Consider the following 13,217-nt stretch of genomic DNA (forward strand, 5'->3'; position numbering starts at 1 on the left):
TTTTAAAGAAATTAATAGTTCACCCCAAAAATGAAAACTTGCTAAAAATTTACTCAACCTCCCAGACCAAACAAGATGTAGATGAGTCAGTTTCTAAATTCTAATAGTTTTGGAGATTTTTTTCTTCTGAAATGAATGGGTGTCATCAGAATAAGAGTCCAAACAGCTGATAAAAACATCAAAATGAGTAATTCCGACCTATCTGGTCCATCAATTAACATCTTGTAAAGACAAGTTGTGTGTCATGTTAGTGCTTTACAGCCCTGTATAGACTTGAATCGAAATTCAGATTTTTTTCCCACAGTCCTGCATTATTTTATCAAGTATACAGGAAATAAAATACTGTACACAAAGCATTTTCTTCTCAAAATTGAGAAGAAAACACTGTATAAATAAATCAAAACAGTTTTTGTAGGCTACAATATTGTCTGTAAGTTTAATAAAATAAATCATCACTATATGTCAGTTTGTCATATTTTGTGAAATTAAAAAATAAATAAAATGAAAATGGTTTTGCTGGGAATATAATTTAAACAGCTATGCACAAACACATTTCTGAAACAAGCACAAAGGCAACTTGGAAAATGAAATTATGTTTATTAGATTTAATGTACATTATAATTAAAATCACAATGATTTTACATTTGGTTGAATGCCCCGTTTTGTCTCCGGCTTTAATCTCTGAGCGATCAACATTTTCACCCAAACTGGCGTGTAGTTTAGATCCAGGTACAGTGGAAGGGATCTGGCAGTAGTTCAGCTCTGGCTGTTGCAGTTAATTTATGTTAGATGTAACCATGATGAACACGTACACAAATATAATAAACAGCTGTCCCCAATAATACAAATGTACAGAAAGGACAATAATACCAACACAATGCAATTCATATAGCTACAGTCGGTACATTGTACTGCACTTGAGGATTTGCTGGATTTGTAAGTACAAGACTGCACTTCTTGTGTACAGTAAAGCTACTCTATATTACAATGCATTACAAAACAAGTTAAAAGAGACAACTTGAAACATAGAACACTTCACATGACATCTTTAGTATTTATACAAAGCACACGTCAATGTTAATGTGTAATAAAACTGTCTGTAACGAATGTGACCAGCTACATTACCCAAACTGAAATGCAAAACCGATGGACCATACTTTCAAACTTTCATAATATTATAGCACTGCATCATAAGAAAATTTTGAAGTTGTGTTTAAAATTGGATGACATAAGAGAGGAGCATCTTGTGAGAACCTGGTCACCTAAATATTTGGGCGATGTTAAGTGTTCTGGATGGTCACTATATGGTAGTATTATGTGGTACATTGTTCTATGTTGTTAGGGTGCTATTGGCAGTTGCAGTCTAGGTGGTTACAAAAGTGCTTAAAGTGAGTGGTTGCGATGCCAATTCTATGTGGTCACTAGATTTTTTAAGGGACTGATGCGAGTCTGTGGCTGTTGCTAATTGAATTTGCACAAAAAATGCTTTTTTGCATTCCATGGTGCTGCTTCTCTTGTAAATGTGTGTGTGTAAATGTTTGACCACTGCTATTGCATCTTTTGTAGCATCTCGCGCATGACACAGGTTTTTTTTGTAAACATGCATTAGATGGACCCATTTTTGACCCATTTTTGTCTCGCACATGACAAACTGTTCTAAACTTGTCTACACCTTGTGTTGTTCTAATTTAACTTTTTAAACACAAAAACACTTGTGGTGATTAACAGCAACATTTCAGTGGGTGGTCACATGATATCTAACACTGAATAAGGCATTACACACATTTCTAGAGGTCCTGATGTAATAAGGCATTTCTACTGACCACAAGAGGACAGCTGGAATAAACTCACTGTATGTAAAGACACTCTGCTCTCATTTACAGTACACATTGCTTTATGTTGCAATGCGGCTGGTGCGCAGTATGCGGTCCAGACCGCTGAGCTGCCGTAGGAAACCGCAGTTAGGCGTGACACCACGGTGGTCCTTCACAGTCTTTATGGCCTCTACTAAAGTCATGTTCTGGTGAATCATGAGGTAGGTGAGAACCAATGTAGCAGATCTGCTCAGCCCAACGGCACAATGCACAAGAATCGTTCCTGCAAAATAAGTCACTGTGTCAAAATGTAAATATGAATGACTAAGAAATTCAAGTAAGAAGAGTGACATGGCAAATAATAAAACATCCTCAAATTCATGTAAATTTTCCAACTTTTACTCAAATGATTACACTGCTAATTTAATTTATGATCAAAACCATAAATAAGAAAGAATAGAGAAATGGAAGTCTTTTTATCTGTGTTTTTGTGGATTTTTGGACCACATTCATATGCACAATTATGTAAAACTTCTTATTTTATATATATATATATATATATATATATATATATATATATATATATATGAATAGTTTTTTTTTTTAATTTGATTGTCATTTACAGTGCTTCATGGAATTGTAGTCCTTTCCATCACTAAAGCTGTTAAATACAATCTTGTACCTTTTTAAATAATAAAGTTTTATCATTGTGATTCGCTTTAAAAAAAAAACCATAGGAATTTTTATGGGAAAAAGGAATGGAAAAAATACTTCCTGAACCAATGGTGATGGAAAAGTGAGTGGGAAATAATGCACTACATAGCATCACATAACATGTGAAACCCTTTTTTGCTTTTGATTTTAATAAGTCACGAAAAACTTCAGGTTGAAAGAGAAAGGCCCCTTATGAACTGACCTCCGGTACTAAGGGCTCTGTGAATGAACTCAGCTGCTAGGTAGAAGTTGACACTCATGTCAAAAGAGGGCAAGTCGTGAGCTTCAATGCCGTGATATGTGATTTTCATGCCAGCATAATACTCTGCGCCTCCTCTCCATTTGCTCTGAGCACAGTAGAGGATGTGCGTGATCCGGAGTTTGACGAGTTCTTTGCGATTGGAGGCAATTTCTCTGCAAATTTAATTAAGAAATTTGTACACAGTACAAAATATACTGGCAATATCTAGTTTACCTATCTAAAAAGATACATATATTAATGTATACATATATTAATGGGCTATCAGTACTCACTGGTCACCTATGTAGAGCCTCGGCCACACTTCATCTGCATGATTACAGGCGGTTTTCCCAGTGTACAGCAGACGCTCAAGTTCAGTAACAGTTAGTACAGGAGAGCCTTTCTCTGAATCCTTTCTGCTGGGAGATCTGGAATTACTCCGTGACCGGGACAGTCTGGACATGAAAGCCATCTGGACTGACCTTCAGTGGAGCTATAAAATAACACTGAAAATATTAACAAAATAAAAGTTAACAGTAAAAAAAAATTAAAGGGACAGTTAACCCAAAAATGTTTTAAATGTTGCCAGATTTTTCAGGTTAAGCATTAAACATTCTTATACTTTCAAAAAAAAAAAAAACAGCTACAACTGATATAATTCTATTCACGAGTTTTGGGTAATGCATTGCAAGTAACACAGGTTAGGTGAACAGATTACTTTATGTAGGTTAACTATTAAAGTAAAGCATCAGTTTTTAATTTCGAAAATATCTGAGTTACTTTTCCGAATAAGTAACTCCATTTACTTTGTTTCCCATGTATTGTCTTACCGCTTGTGTTGACATGTTGAGAGACTTTGGCACTAAGTGCAGAGGCATTGTGTGAGCTGTCTGAACATGTTACTGTAGTTCTAGACTAAATGTCCTCTCACCTGCACAAAACAGATTCAGTACTCCTTAAAATAAATAAAGCAATATTATACAAACCTGCAATAATTAACTACGTTAAGACACATACCATTTACAGGTCCTTCTCAAAAAATGTGCATATTGTGATAAAAGTTCATTATTTTCCATAATGTAATGATAAAAATTAAACTTTCATATATTTTAGATTCATTGCACACCAACTAAAATATTTCAGGTCTTTTATTGTTTTAATACTGATGATTTTGGCATACAGCTCATGAAAACCCAAAATTCCTATCTTTTTTGAGACCCCAGGAGCCCAAATTCAGAACCAGAACAATAAAACCAACAGAAGAGGTGGGAGTTCAAAAGAGGAATCTTTATATTACCAAACTGTAGGCAGAGGAAGAGTAGATATAAGTCATGATCTGCAAGATTAACCACAATCTTAGGTATCGGAGCGTGTTCGCAAAACATTTGATTCAGATCGGGACCCTGAAGCGCGTTTCGCGAATCATTTGATCTGGGCTTCGGAGCGAGTTTGCAAAACATTTGATTCAGATCGGGACTCCGAATCGCGTTTCGCGAATCATTTGATATCAGGTCTTTCGAGCAGATTTGCAAAGCATTTGATTCTATCATGTAGGCTACTAGATCAAGTTTTAATAAAGAGAAAAGAGATTTAGAGACAAATTTTTCTTAATAGCCTGTTAGTAATCCCTCAGTCCATAGCATTAGTAACTGTATAATTTGGTAAGGGAAAATTAAAACAAAATAGGATGATATGATGTAATTCTAATTCATCTAAATGACATGACACTTAATGATTTTACCAAAACAGAAATTGGGATGTCTGATTGTATATTAGTGTAATAAAATCACTCAGAATGTTCATATGGTGCTTTTGTTTAAAATTGTAATTTTAAATGTTTTCCAGTAAATGGCAGAAATCTACCACTGAAGTACGCCAAATTTTTATATGACAATGTATGAAAGCAAGAAATGTAGATATACTTTAAAGTTAACTACATATTTACATAATATCTACATATATTTTCAAAAATGTAACATTTAAACAAATTCCATATCAACTGTATAGTAAAAACATTAAAGGAAGTGATGTTACAATTCATGATTATCTAGATATTGGTGTTTTTAATTTCACCTCTTAAAGCACTTTCTTTTATCAATGCAAATATCAGTATTCAACATTTTGGAATTAAAGCATCAAAACATTATGCATTTGTAATTGCAGGTTAAATGCATTTATTAGGGCTGTCAAATATAGCGCGTTAACGGCGTTAATTAGTTGTTTGTCGTTAATTACGTCAAATTTTTTAACGCACTTCACGCATGCGCAGTGTGACAAATTATTCAGGTTAGGAAAGTCTCGTCGATCTCTGAATTCCCAAGATAGTAAAAAACAGCAGCGAGCGCCGCGACGAAAACACCGAAGAAGCTTAAGGTTTTACCCCATTTACTCTCAAATACATTCATGCCAAGCTCGATAAACAGAGACCACTTTGGTAGTTGATACGCTGGAGCTTCTTCTTCCTGTTATAGCAGTGATCCTCAAATCTGGCTCGCGAGTTTCCTGCAGAGTTTAGCGCAGACTCCAATTAAACACACCTGCCTGTGATTTACTAATGATCCTAAAGACACTTGTTGAGTCCCAATTCGCATACTATCCGTCCTAAATAGTATGCGAAACTAGAATTAGTACGTCTCAAATCGTAGTATATTGAAAATAGTATTCCAAAGATACCCGGATGGTCTACTATTTCCGGTTAGAGTGTGCATTGATCTGCACTTCGAATTCTAAGTGCTAATATTGCCCACAACCCATTGCGTACGGGAGGGAGGAGCTTTGCGATGGCTTTGTGGTGATGTAAACATGGCAGCCGGGCGCAGCAGCGGAGATGCGCCCTCAGCTTTTAAGTGTAAGAATTCAAATGTTTAACCCTAATTAAAGTTATATTTTATTTCGTTACACACATTGCACATGAACGTCAGAACCAGCCACCTCACAAACGACCTGCGTTTGGTTCTACGACAACGCAGCCCTGCTTCCTCACTCCTCAACTTGGTAGAAGCACACATAGTAAAATGTATTGTGAAAAAAAAACGATGAGAAAAAATGATGGAAATAGTAAATAAAATTTTATTGGACATAAAGAATGAATGAAACGTTAACAGTTGTGGTGTGCGTAACTAGTCAACCACGTTGTAGTTCATGTTGCATGACGTCATCGAAGTATGTCCCAGAGCGTGCATACTCTTTTGCTACACACTCAAAAGTATGTACTTTTCCCTCACAAAAAAAGTACATACTTTTAGGTCGTAGTATAAGTAGGCGAATTGGGACTCAGCAACTGATTAGCAAACTCATGCGTGTTTGATTAGGGTTAGAGCTAAACTTCGCAGGAAAGTGGATCTCGCGAGGCAGATTTGAGGATCACTGTGTTATAGCGTCCTGTGTTTCACACTGCGCATGCGCAGAACGCCTACATGCAATGCAGCGAAAATTACAGCTGTTTGGGAAAGCATATGCATTTTTACTTGGTTTTACTGGCACTTGAAGCCTTCAGAACGTGAAAATATCGATCCTAAAGTATTGTGGCAGAGCAAATGAACAACTCCCAAAAACAAGAGTGCCCAGAGTGCTGCTTATGTGATTGTGGCGCATGTTTTTGTTTTCTGAGTTCATTCTTTCGAGTTTCTCTATCCATAATTTCATAGATATGTGGCTTTATTTAACCACTGGTTCACCTAAAATTCTTACACTATCTGTAGTTAAATGGCATGGTTTGATATAGTGCTCAGGTAAATTTGATCTAAGTAAATGTTAAACTTTTGAAATTCAGAAAAAAAGAACCACATGATGAAACAATACATGAAAATTATGTATCTGTGTCCTGTTATTTATCTTTTGGTATGCAGAAAAAAAATGGTTAGGATTCAGGTGTAGTTGCAAATAGTGATTAATCATGATTAATCCACTGAAAATTCTGATTAATTTGATTAAAAATTTTAATCATTTGACAGCCCTAGCATTTATATCTTGCATTAAACAGTGTAAACATCTGTCGGGGCCTCTAGAGAGCGATGTGTAGAGGATTAAAACTTGAGCCAGAGGTTCTTCACCGCTATGAGGACACCTCTGACGTTAACGTTCTTCCATCTGGTCTCATCATCCACCCTGATGCTCCACACCTTGGTGCAGATGGCAAAGTGGTGGACCCAAATGAAGAACCTCTCTGTGGCCTGCTAGAGGTTAAGTGCCCTGATGTGAAAGAAATCAGAGAGGAATCCCACGTTGAGTTTATTGGGGACCATGCAAAACTGAGATAGAAACACACAATTGGCATTCCACGGTCAGCTGATGGTTCCTGGCTTAGTTAACCTGGTGTGATCTTGTGACAAGTACAAGAGGTGACTTCCATGTGGAGAGGGTATGGAGAGATGATGAGCTGATCACAGAGATCACAGCTAAAGTTGTTGAATTCTACTTTGGCATATACATTAATTTTTTGCTAGGAAGAAAGTAGGCATGAAAAATTTACCAACAAATGATGTTCCTGTTCTATAGTGAATGTAGTTCTATAGTGTTCTATTACAAGAAAAAACAGTTACCCCAATAAGTCATGCTTCAATTAATTATATTTTATTGTTATTTATGTTATATTGTTGCAACATACCTACTCCCAACTGGAAAGATATGTCAGGAGGGGTTGGTGATTTCTGATGTGTTTAGAATCTGAAACGATATTGCAGATCATAAGTAAAAGTAAAGAGTTAGATTTTTATAAAAAAAATTCCTGACTTAAACTTTCCCCCTAAAATCTAAGCATTAAATTCAGCAACAAAAAAAAGCACACTGAGAAGTATATGTGAAAGATTATATGTATAATGTTGGTTAAAACCTTGACTGAGAAGGTAACAAAAGCTTAAACTTACTGGAAGATAGCAAAATTTGCTTATCACAAAGCAGACAAGTTACTAGCAGGTGAAGAGAAGCATGGTGTCACTAGCAGGTGAGTAGATGATGCTGATGTCACTAGCATGTGTGTAGATTATGCTGATGTCACTAGCAGGTGTATAGATGATCCTGATGTCAGTAGCAGGTGTGTAGATGATGCTGAAGTCACTGGCATGTGTGTAGATGATGCTGATGTCACTAGCAGGTGTGTAGATGATGCTGATGTCACTAGCAGGTGTGTAGATGATGCTGAAGTCACTAGCGGGTGTTTTTCCAGCTCCTTTATTTTTCCCATGCCTCAGCAAGAGCGCTTAATTAACATAAAGCAAACAACAATACATGTATTATTTTGTGTTAAACATAACACTTTAATAAAAACAACTCATTAATTTGGAAAGTTACTATCACATTTATGCAATGATATACCAGTTACTTAGAACATCAATTCAAAGTTAAATAACCTACAAACCATTATAAAATAAATTGAATTCTGCTTGTACAACAGATGTTTGTTCAACTGCTCGTATTTCCTACATTGTTGTGGATTTTATTGATAACTTTAAATGTCTTTGTTAATTTTGTGTGACTTCAGCCAGAAAGAGAGCAGTATAAAAGGATGATGGCAAAAGTATAAAAACACTGCTTCACTAACCTGCTCCACTGTTAGCATAACTGCTACCATGTGCTACATTAAATGTATAACGTTACATCTAACAATACAAATAAAACATACTATATTTGATTAATGTCTATAGTTGCCGATAAGCTTTTAATATAAGTTATTGTTTTAGTTAACACATTACACTCACCTGGGACTGGACGGCTGTTGTAGGCTAATCGTGCTCCTGCACCATCTGGACATTTACTAATCTGCACCACAAACATCCCGTTTTGACGCGTGATTTAGCGTCTCCGCAACTTTTCCATGCAAACCTGGAAGGCACAGCCCACGGTGCGAGATCGACCATACTTTGGTTGGACACGGACCTCATCCTCCGTGAAGTGCTTAGCACACACTAAAGTACCTTTCCTCACAGTAATTTTTGAATTAGAACACAAAGGCACACTATACACATCTGAATACTTTTGATCTCCGCCATTTTTCGGCAAGCGAATGAACGCTATGCTTTCACTGGAAAATAACTTGAGATCTGGGATTCGGAGAGAGTTCGCAAAACATTTGATTCAGATCTGGACTCCGAAGCCCGTTTCGCGAATCATTTGATCGGTGCCTCAGAGTCTCAATCTGAATTAAATGTTTTGCAAACTCCGAAGCCCCGATCAAATGATTCGCGGTAAACGCGCTTCGGAGTCCCGATCTGAATCAAATGTTTTGCGAACTCGCTCCGAAGCCCAGATCTCAAATGATTCGCGAAACGCGATTCGGAGTCCCGATCTGAATCAAATGTTTTGCAAACTCCGAAGCCCCGATCAAATCCCACCCAGCACCAGACGTCATTTGGACGTCGTTTTCTGGTCTAAATCAAGTCGGCCCGTCATGGCCATCTTTTAGACCAAAAAGCGACGTTGAAAATTGGTCTTCATTTGGTCCGTCGGATTTGGTCCAAATTAAGCCCAAAAAGCGACGTTTAAAATTGGTCTTCGTTTGGTCCGTCGGATTTGGTCCAAATTAAGCCCAAAAAGCGACATTTAACGTCTTTTTTTTTTTTATTTATTTAATTTAGCCCAAAAATAGATGTAAATGTGCTTTAGTCCAAATTTAGCAGAAAAAAAAAACACTTTTATTTCGCACCACAAAGCCATTAACATAAACTAGTGAAGAAATTAGACATCATGTCTGATCGCACTGTTAAATATATTTAAATATATTTTGAAAACACTTGATGGTCACGCGCTGTACTGGAGTCACCATGGAAACGGGGCTCAGCTCAACCGTCAAGCAGCTGAACAGACGCTGTCTCTCATGGTTGTTTTCACTAATTTCAGGTAAGTTTAATCCCTAAATTACACAAATGTTACATAAAAGTGTCCCTGAAACTTTCTTTCAAGTAAATGACACGCTTTCGTTGAAAATGTAGTTTATAGAAATGGTCAGTGTCTTCATGAAAAGTCCGTTAGCATCTCAACTGTAATGCTAACTACAAGAGGTAACTTTATGTGCATTTTTCACAATATATTTCGCCTACATCAGCATGAATCTGTAATTTTCTTATATATGTGTGTGTTTATATAATATTTTCATAATGTGTGTGTGTGTGTGTTTGTTTGCATGTTAGTTATTTTGATGTCCACACTGTAAGAGTATTAATCGATTAGTAAACCTAAAACTTTAAATTCTGTTATTATTCTTTTAATTTTTTTGTATAATCTGTAAATTAATTTTCTTTTCTGCATTTCACCTCTGCTATAGTTTATTTATAATAAACATGGCATTGTATAATAAATATTGTTGGCTTAGACAGATTGACAGAATGACAGATTGTTTATGTTCTAGATTCTTCCATGCTGATGGCCGTGCCTGTATCCAGCTGAAGAACATTTTTAGACATTATGAAACATATAACTAGTAAGTAATACCTCAGACATACACTATTATTCAAACGTTTAAGGGTCAGATTTATCATGTATTTACATTTACATTTATTCATTTAGCAGACTCTTTTTATCCAAAGCGACTTACAGATTAAGACAGTGGAAGCAATCAAAAACAAGAGCAATGATATATAAGCAATGTTATAGTGCTATAACAAGTCTCAGTTAGCTTAACACGGTACACATAGCATGGGATTTTAAATAATATAATAAATAAAGAGAAAACAGAATTAAAAAAAAGAGTAGAACAAGCTAGTTAGAGGTCTTTACTCGTACACACACACATACACACAATTGCATAATAAATGTAAAGAAAATATAATACAAAAAGATTAGAAAGGTAGTTAGATTTTTTTTAAGAATAGAATTAGAATAGTGAGTGTTAAAGTTAGAGGATCAAATAAAGGTGGAAGAGAAATAGAAAATATTATTTAAAAATGTATTTAAAATAAATCTTTTATGCTCACCACTGCTGCATTTATTGGATTAAAATACAGTAAAATAGTAATATTTGAAATTACTAGGGGTGTCCTTGACTAAGGTTTTTCATAGTTGAATCAGAATTTTTGAATCTTGCCGATATTCGACTGATAGTCTAATCATATGTTTGGGGGCAGAATACATTGAGTCAAGTCTGACATTCGACAGTCATAATTACTGATCTTAACACACTGGTAAAATGTGTTATGAACACCTCGCAGATATAAACGGGGTAAATAATAGTTCATCATTGATGGATCTTTTCTATTTCAGAGACTGAAAATCATTGATAAACCACAAGGTAATTGTGAATAAACTTATTGCAAGAGGAATAATAAGAAGAAAAGAAAATGTATGTGTGATTTAATATTGCTTCTTATTTTTCAATGTTGAAAGTTCTTTCTTCTCATCTTTGTGCATTTTCAGATGTTGTGCATATTTATGGATCAAATTATTTAACGTTGTTTAACTTTTTAACATTATAATATTGGTTGTCTTCTCTTTATTCATAATTAAGCTCCAACCCCAGTTAAGCAGACCTGAGCAGCCGATCAAGGATCAGCAGAAACTCTGCAGAACGGTGGTCCTCCAGCCCAGGACTGGACACCAGTGTTGTAAGTCATTCTGTCTCTTTATAGTGAATGTTCAGAACATATTGCAGGAGATCTCAACATTGTCTCACAAGGTCCTTTTACATGCAGAGTTTTGCACCAACCTAGTGCAGTGCACCTGAACACATTAATCAAGGTCTTCAGTTTTGCTAACTATAAGTCACAGACAGGTGAGTGTGATCAGGTGTGGACGTAAACACTGGGTGTGTTTCACTCAGGTCCGTTGCTCAGTACTCAGTGGTGAAGGGCTGCCTCAATCACTATTTTCATTTTACGGTGCACTGATAATTCGCTATAAGAAAACACGTAATAGATTTTAAAACACAAACCAATAATATATTTCAGCATAAACATATCACTAGACAGGTAATGTCTAATCTAGTAAACATTTCCAATTAATTTATTAATTAAATCTTGCACATACATGTAATAAAGTATTCATCATAATGTGCTGTAAATAGCATTAAAGTAAGATATCAGTTTTATTGTTGTGCATTAATGTCAGTAGTGATGTTGTACAATGAGGACAGAGATAGTCACCAGTGTATAGTGAGCCACAGTGCTTACCAGTACCTACATTTGTGTACACAATATATTCACAACTTGGCAAACTGTGAAGCTGATTGAGACGTAAACTCTGCATGACAGTGGACCTTAATCCAAGCATATGTCTCTGTACTAAAGTAATGGGAGTTACCAGATCAGGGTGTTTTTAGACCATGATACCTGATTGGCTGACATCATAGTGACGGTAGGTTTAGGGTGGGGTTTAGGTAAGGGGGATCATTTTGATTGCATGATTTAGAAACACCCAGCAGTTTGAAAACACCCACAAAGTCATAAACGCCCACTTTTACTCTGCAGAGACCTAAGTCTCACCTTAATGGCCAGAGCTGACAACCCCTGACATACTGATTAGTTAATAATCCCTCATAAAGAATGAGTACACTTTAATTTGTACATTTTGGACAAACATTGTTTTTTTATTATTAATTTACATTTTAGTTACGGTTTTCTTTCTCACTTTAGATGCTGCAGAAAAAAGAGCGAGGCTAAAGCATTCAAAGTGGAAACATCTGCCGTGGCTCATTAATCCAGAATTGGGATGGAGGAAGAAGCAGAAGATCAGAGATCAGGCAGAGATCTACTGGTGCCCCTGTGGGAACCCCATTTACCTAATGTGTTAGTTTAACCAAAGATTTTCCTCACTCACCTTTATGTTGTTCCAAACCAGACTTTTGTTCATCCTTGAAACATAAATGCGGAACTTTTTAATGAAATCTGAGATTATTTTCTTTATATAAAATAACACATTCACACAAGCACCATGATGCATCAGTGTTGCATTGGCGTGAGAGCTGGCGCTTTTGGTGCTTTTGTGAAAATCCATTGGGGAGTCATAATTTCTGAATAGATTATTTTTGCTGTTGTTATTGTTTGTTTGTTTTTTTTAGTACACAAGGCATCTGTTAAAAAAATATCTTAATTTGTGTTCTGCACAAAAGGGTGTTATGGGTTTGGGGCAACATGAGGGTAAGTAATTAATGACAGAATTAAAATTTTTGGTTGTTCTAATGTGGTTATAATTGGTCATAGTTTATTTGTCTTGAAAAAATATATTTATACAGAAACATGGATTAATTTGATAAGTTTATAGTAAAGCCTTTTAAATTGATAAAAAAAAAAAATCTAAATAAATACTACTCTTTTGCAAGGTCTATTAAAAAAATATGGACAAATGTAATGGTTTCCACAAAATATTTGGCAGCACAACGGTTTTAAACTGATAATAATCAGAAATGTTTCTTGAGCAGCAAATCAGTATATTATAATGATTTCTGAAGATCATGTAATACTGAAGACTGAAGTAATTGTGTTAAAAATTTCAGTTTACAGGCATAAATTACATTCTACAAT

At 35.6% G+C, this 13,217-nt stretch overlaps 1 protein-coding gene and 1 long non-coding RNA gene across 12 annotated transcripts; one reads left to right on the forward strand and one right to left on the reverse strand.

The window, feature by feature from the left end:
• Positions 1 to 562: 562 nt before the first annotated feature.
• LOC113110350 (dual specificity protein phosphatase 26-like) lies at positions 563 to 8,641 on the reverse strand. 10 transcript variants are annotated; one of them, XM_026274524.1, is made up of 6 exons: positions 8,466 to 8,641; positions 7,376 to 7,434; positions 6,822 to 6,960; positions 3,063 to 3,275; positions 2,731 to 2,942; positions 563 to 2,097 (listed from the first exon to the last, which is right to left on the reverse strand). In XM_026274524.1, exons 4-6 carry the CDS (start codon positions 3,239 to 3,241, stop codon positions 1,895 to 1,897), a joined length of 594 nt encoding a protein of 197 aa, XP_026130309.1. In that variant the 5' UTR covers positions 3,242 to 3,275; positions 6,822 to 6,960; positions 7,376 to 7,434; positions 8,466 to 8,641; the 3' UTR covers positions 563 to 1,894. The 10 variants fall into 10 exon arrangements, with proteins under 10 accessions (XP_026130309.1, XP_026130304.1, XP_026130311.1 ...); XM_026274519.1 differs by lacking the exon at positions 8,466 to 8,641 and adding an exon at positions 7,635 to 7,885; XM_026274526.1 differs by lacking the exon at positions 6,822 to 6,960 and having other exon boundaries at positions 3,063 to 3,262.
• Positions 8,642 to 9,390: 749 nt separating this feature from the next.
• LOC113110354 (uncharacterized) lies at positions 9,391 to 12,988 on the forward strand. 2 transcript variants are annotated; one of them, XR_003293120.1, is made up of 6 exons: positions 9,392 to 9,603; positions 9,696 to 9,764; positions 10,112 to 10,183; positions 10,963 to 10,990; positions 11,207 to 11,303; positions 12,330 to 12,988. It is a non-coding gene; the product is annotated as an uncharacterized LOC113110354 (long non-coding RNA). The 2 variants fall into 2 exon arrangements; XR_003293121.1 differs by lacking the exon at positions 10,963 to 10,990 and having other exon boundaries at positions 9,391 to 9,603.
• Positions 12,989 to 13,217: the final 229 nt, after the last annotated feature.

The sequence above is a fragment of the Carassius auratus genome, chromosome 10, assembly GCF_003368295.1.
Source record: "Carassius auratus strain Wakin chromosome 10, ASM336829v1, whole genome shotgun sequence".
NCBI classification, from domain to species: domain Eukaryota; kingdom Metazoa; phylum Chordata; class Actinopteri; order Cypriniformes; family Cyprinidae; genus Carassius; species Carassius auratus.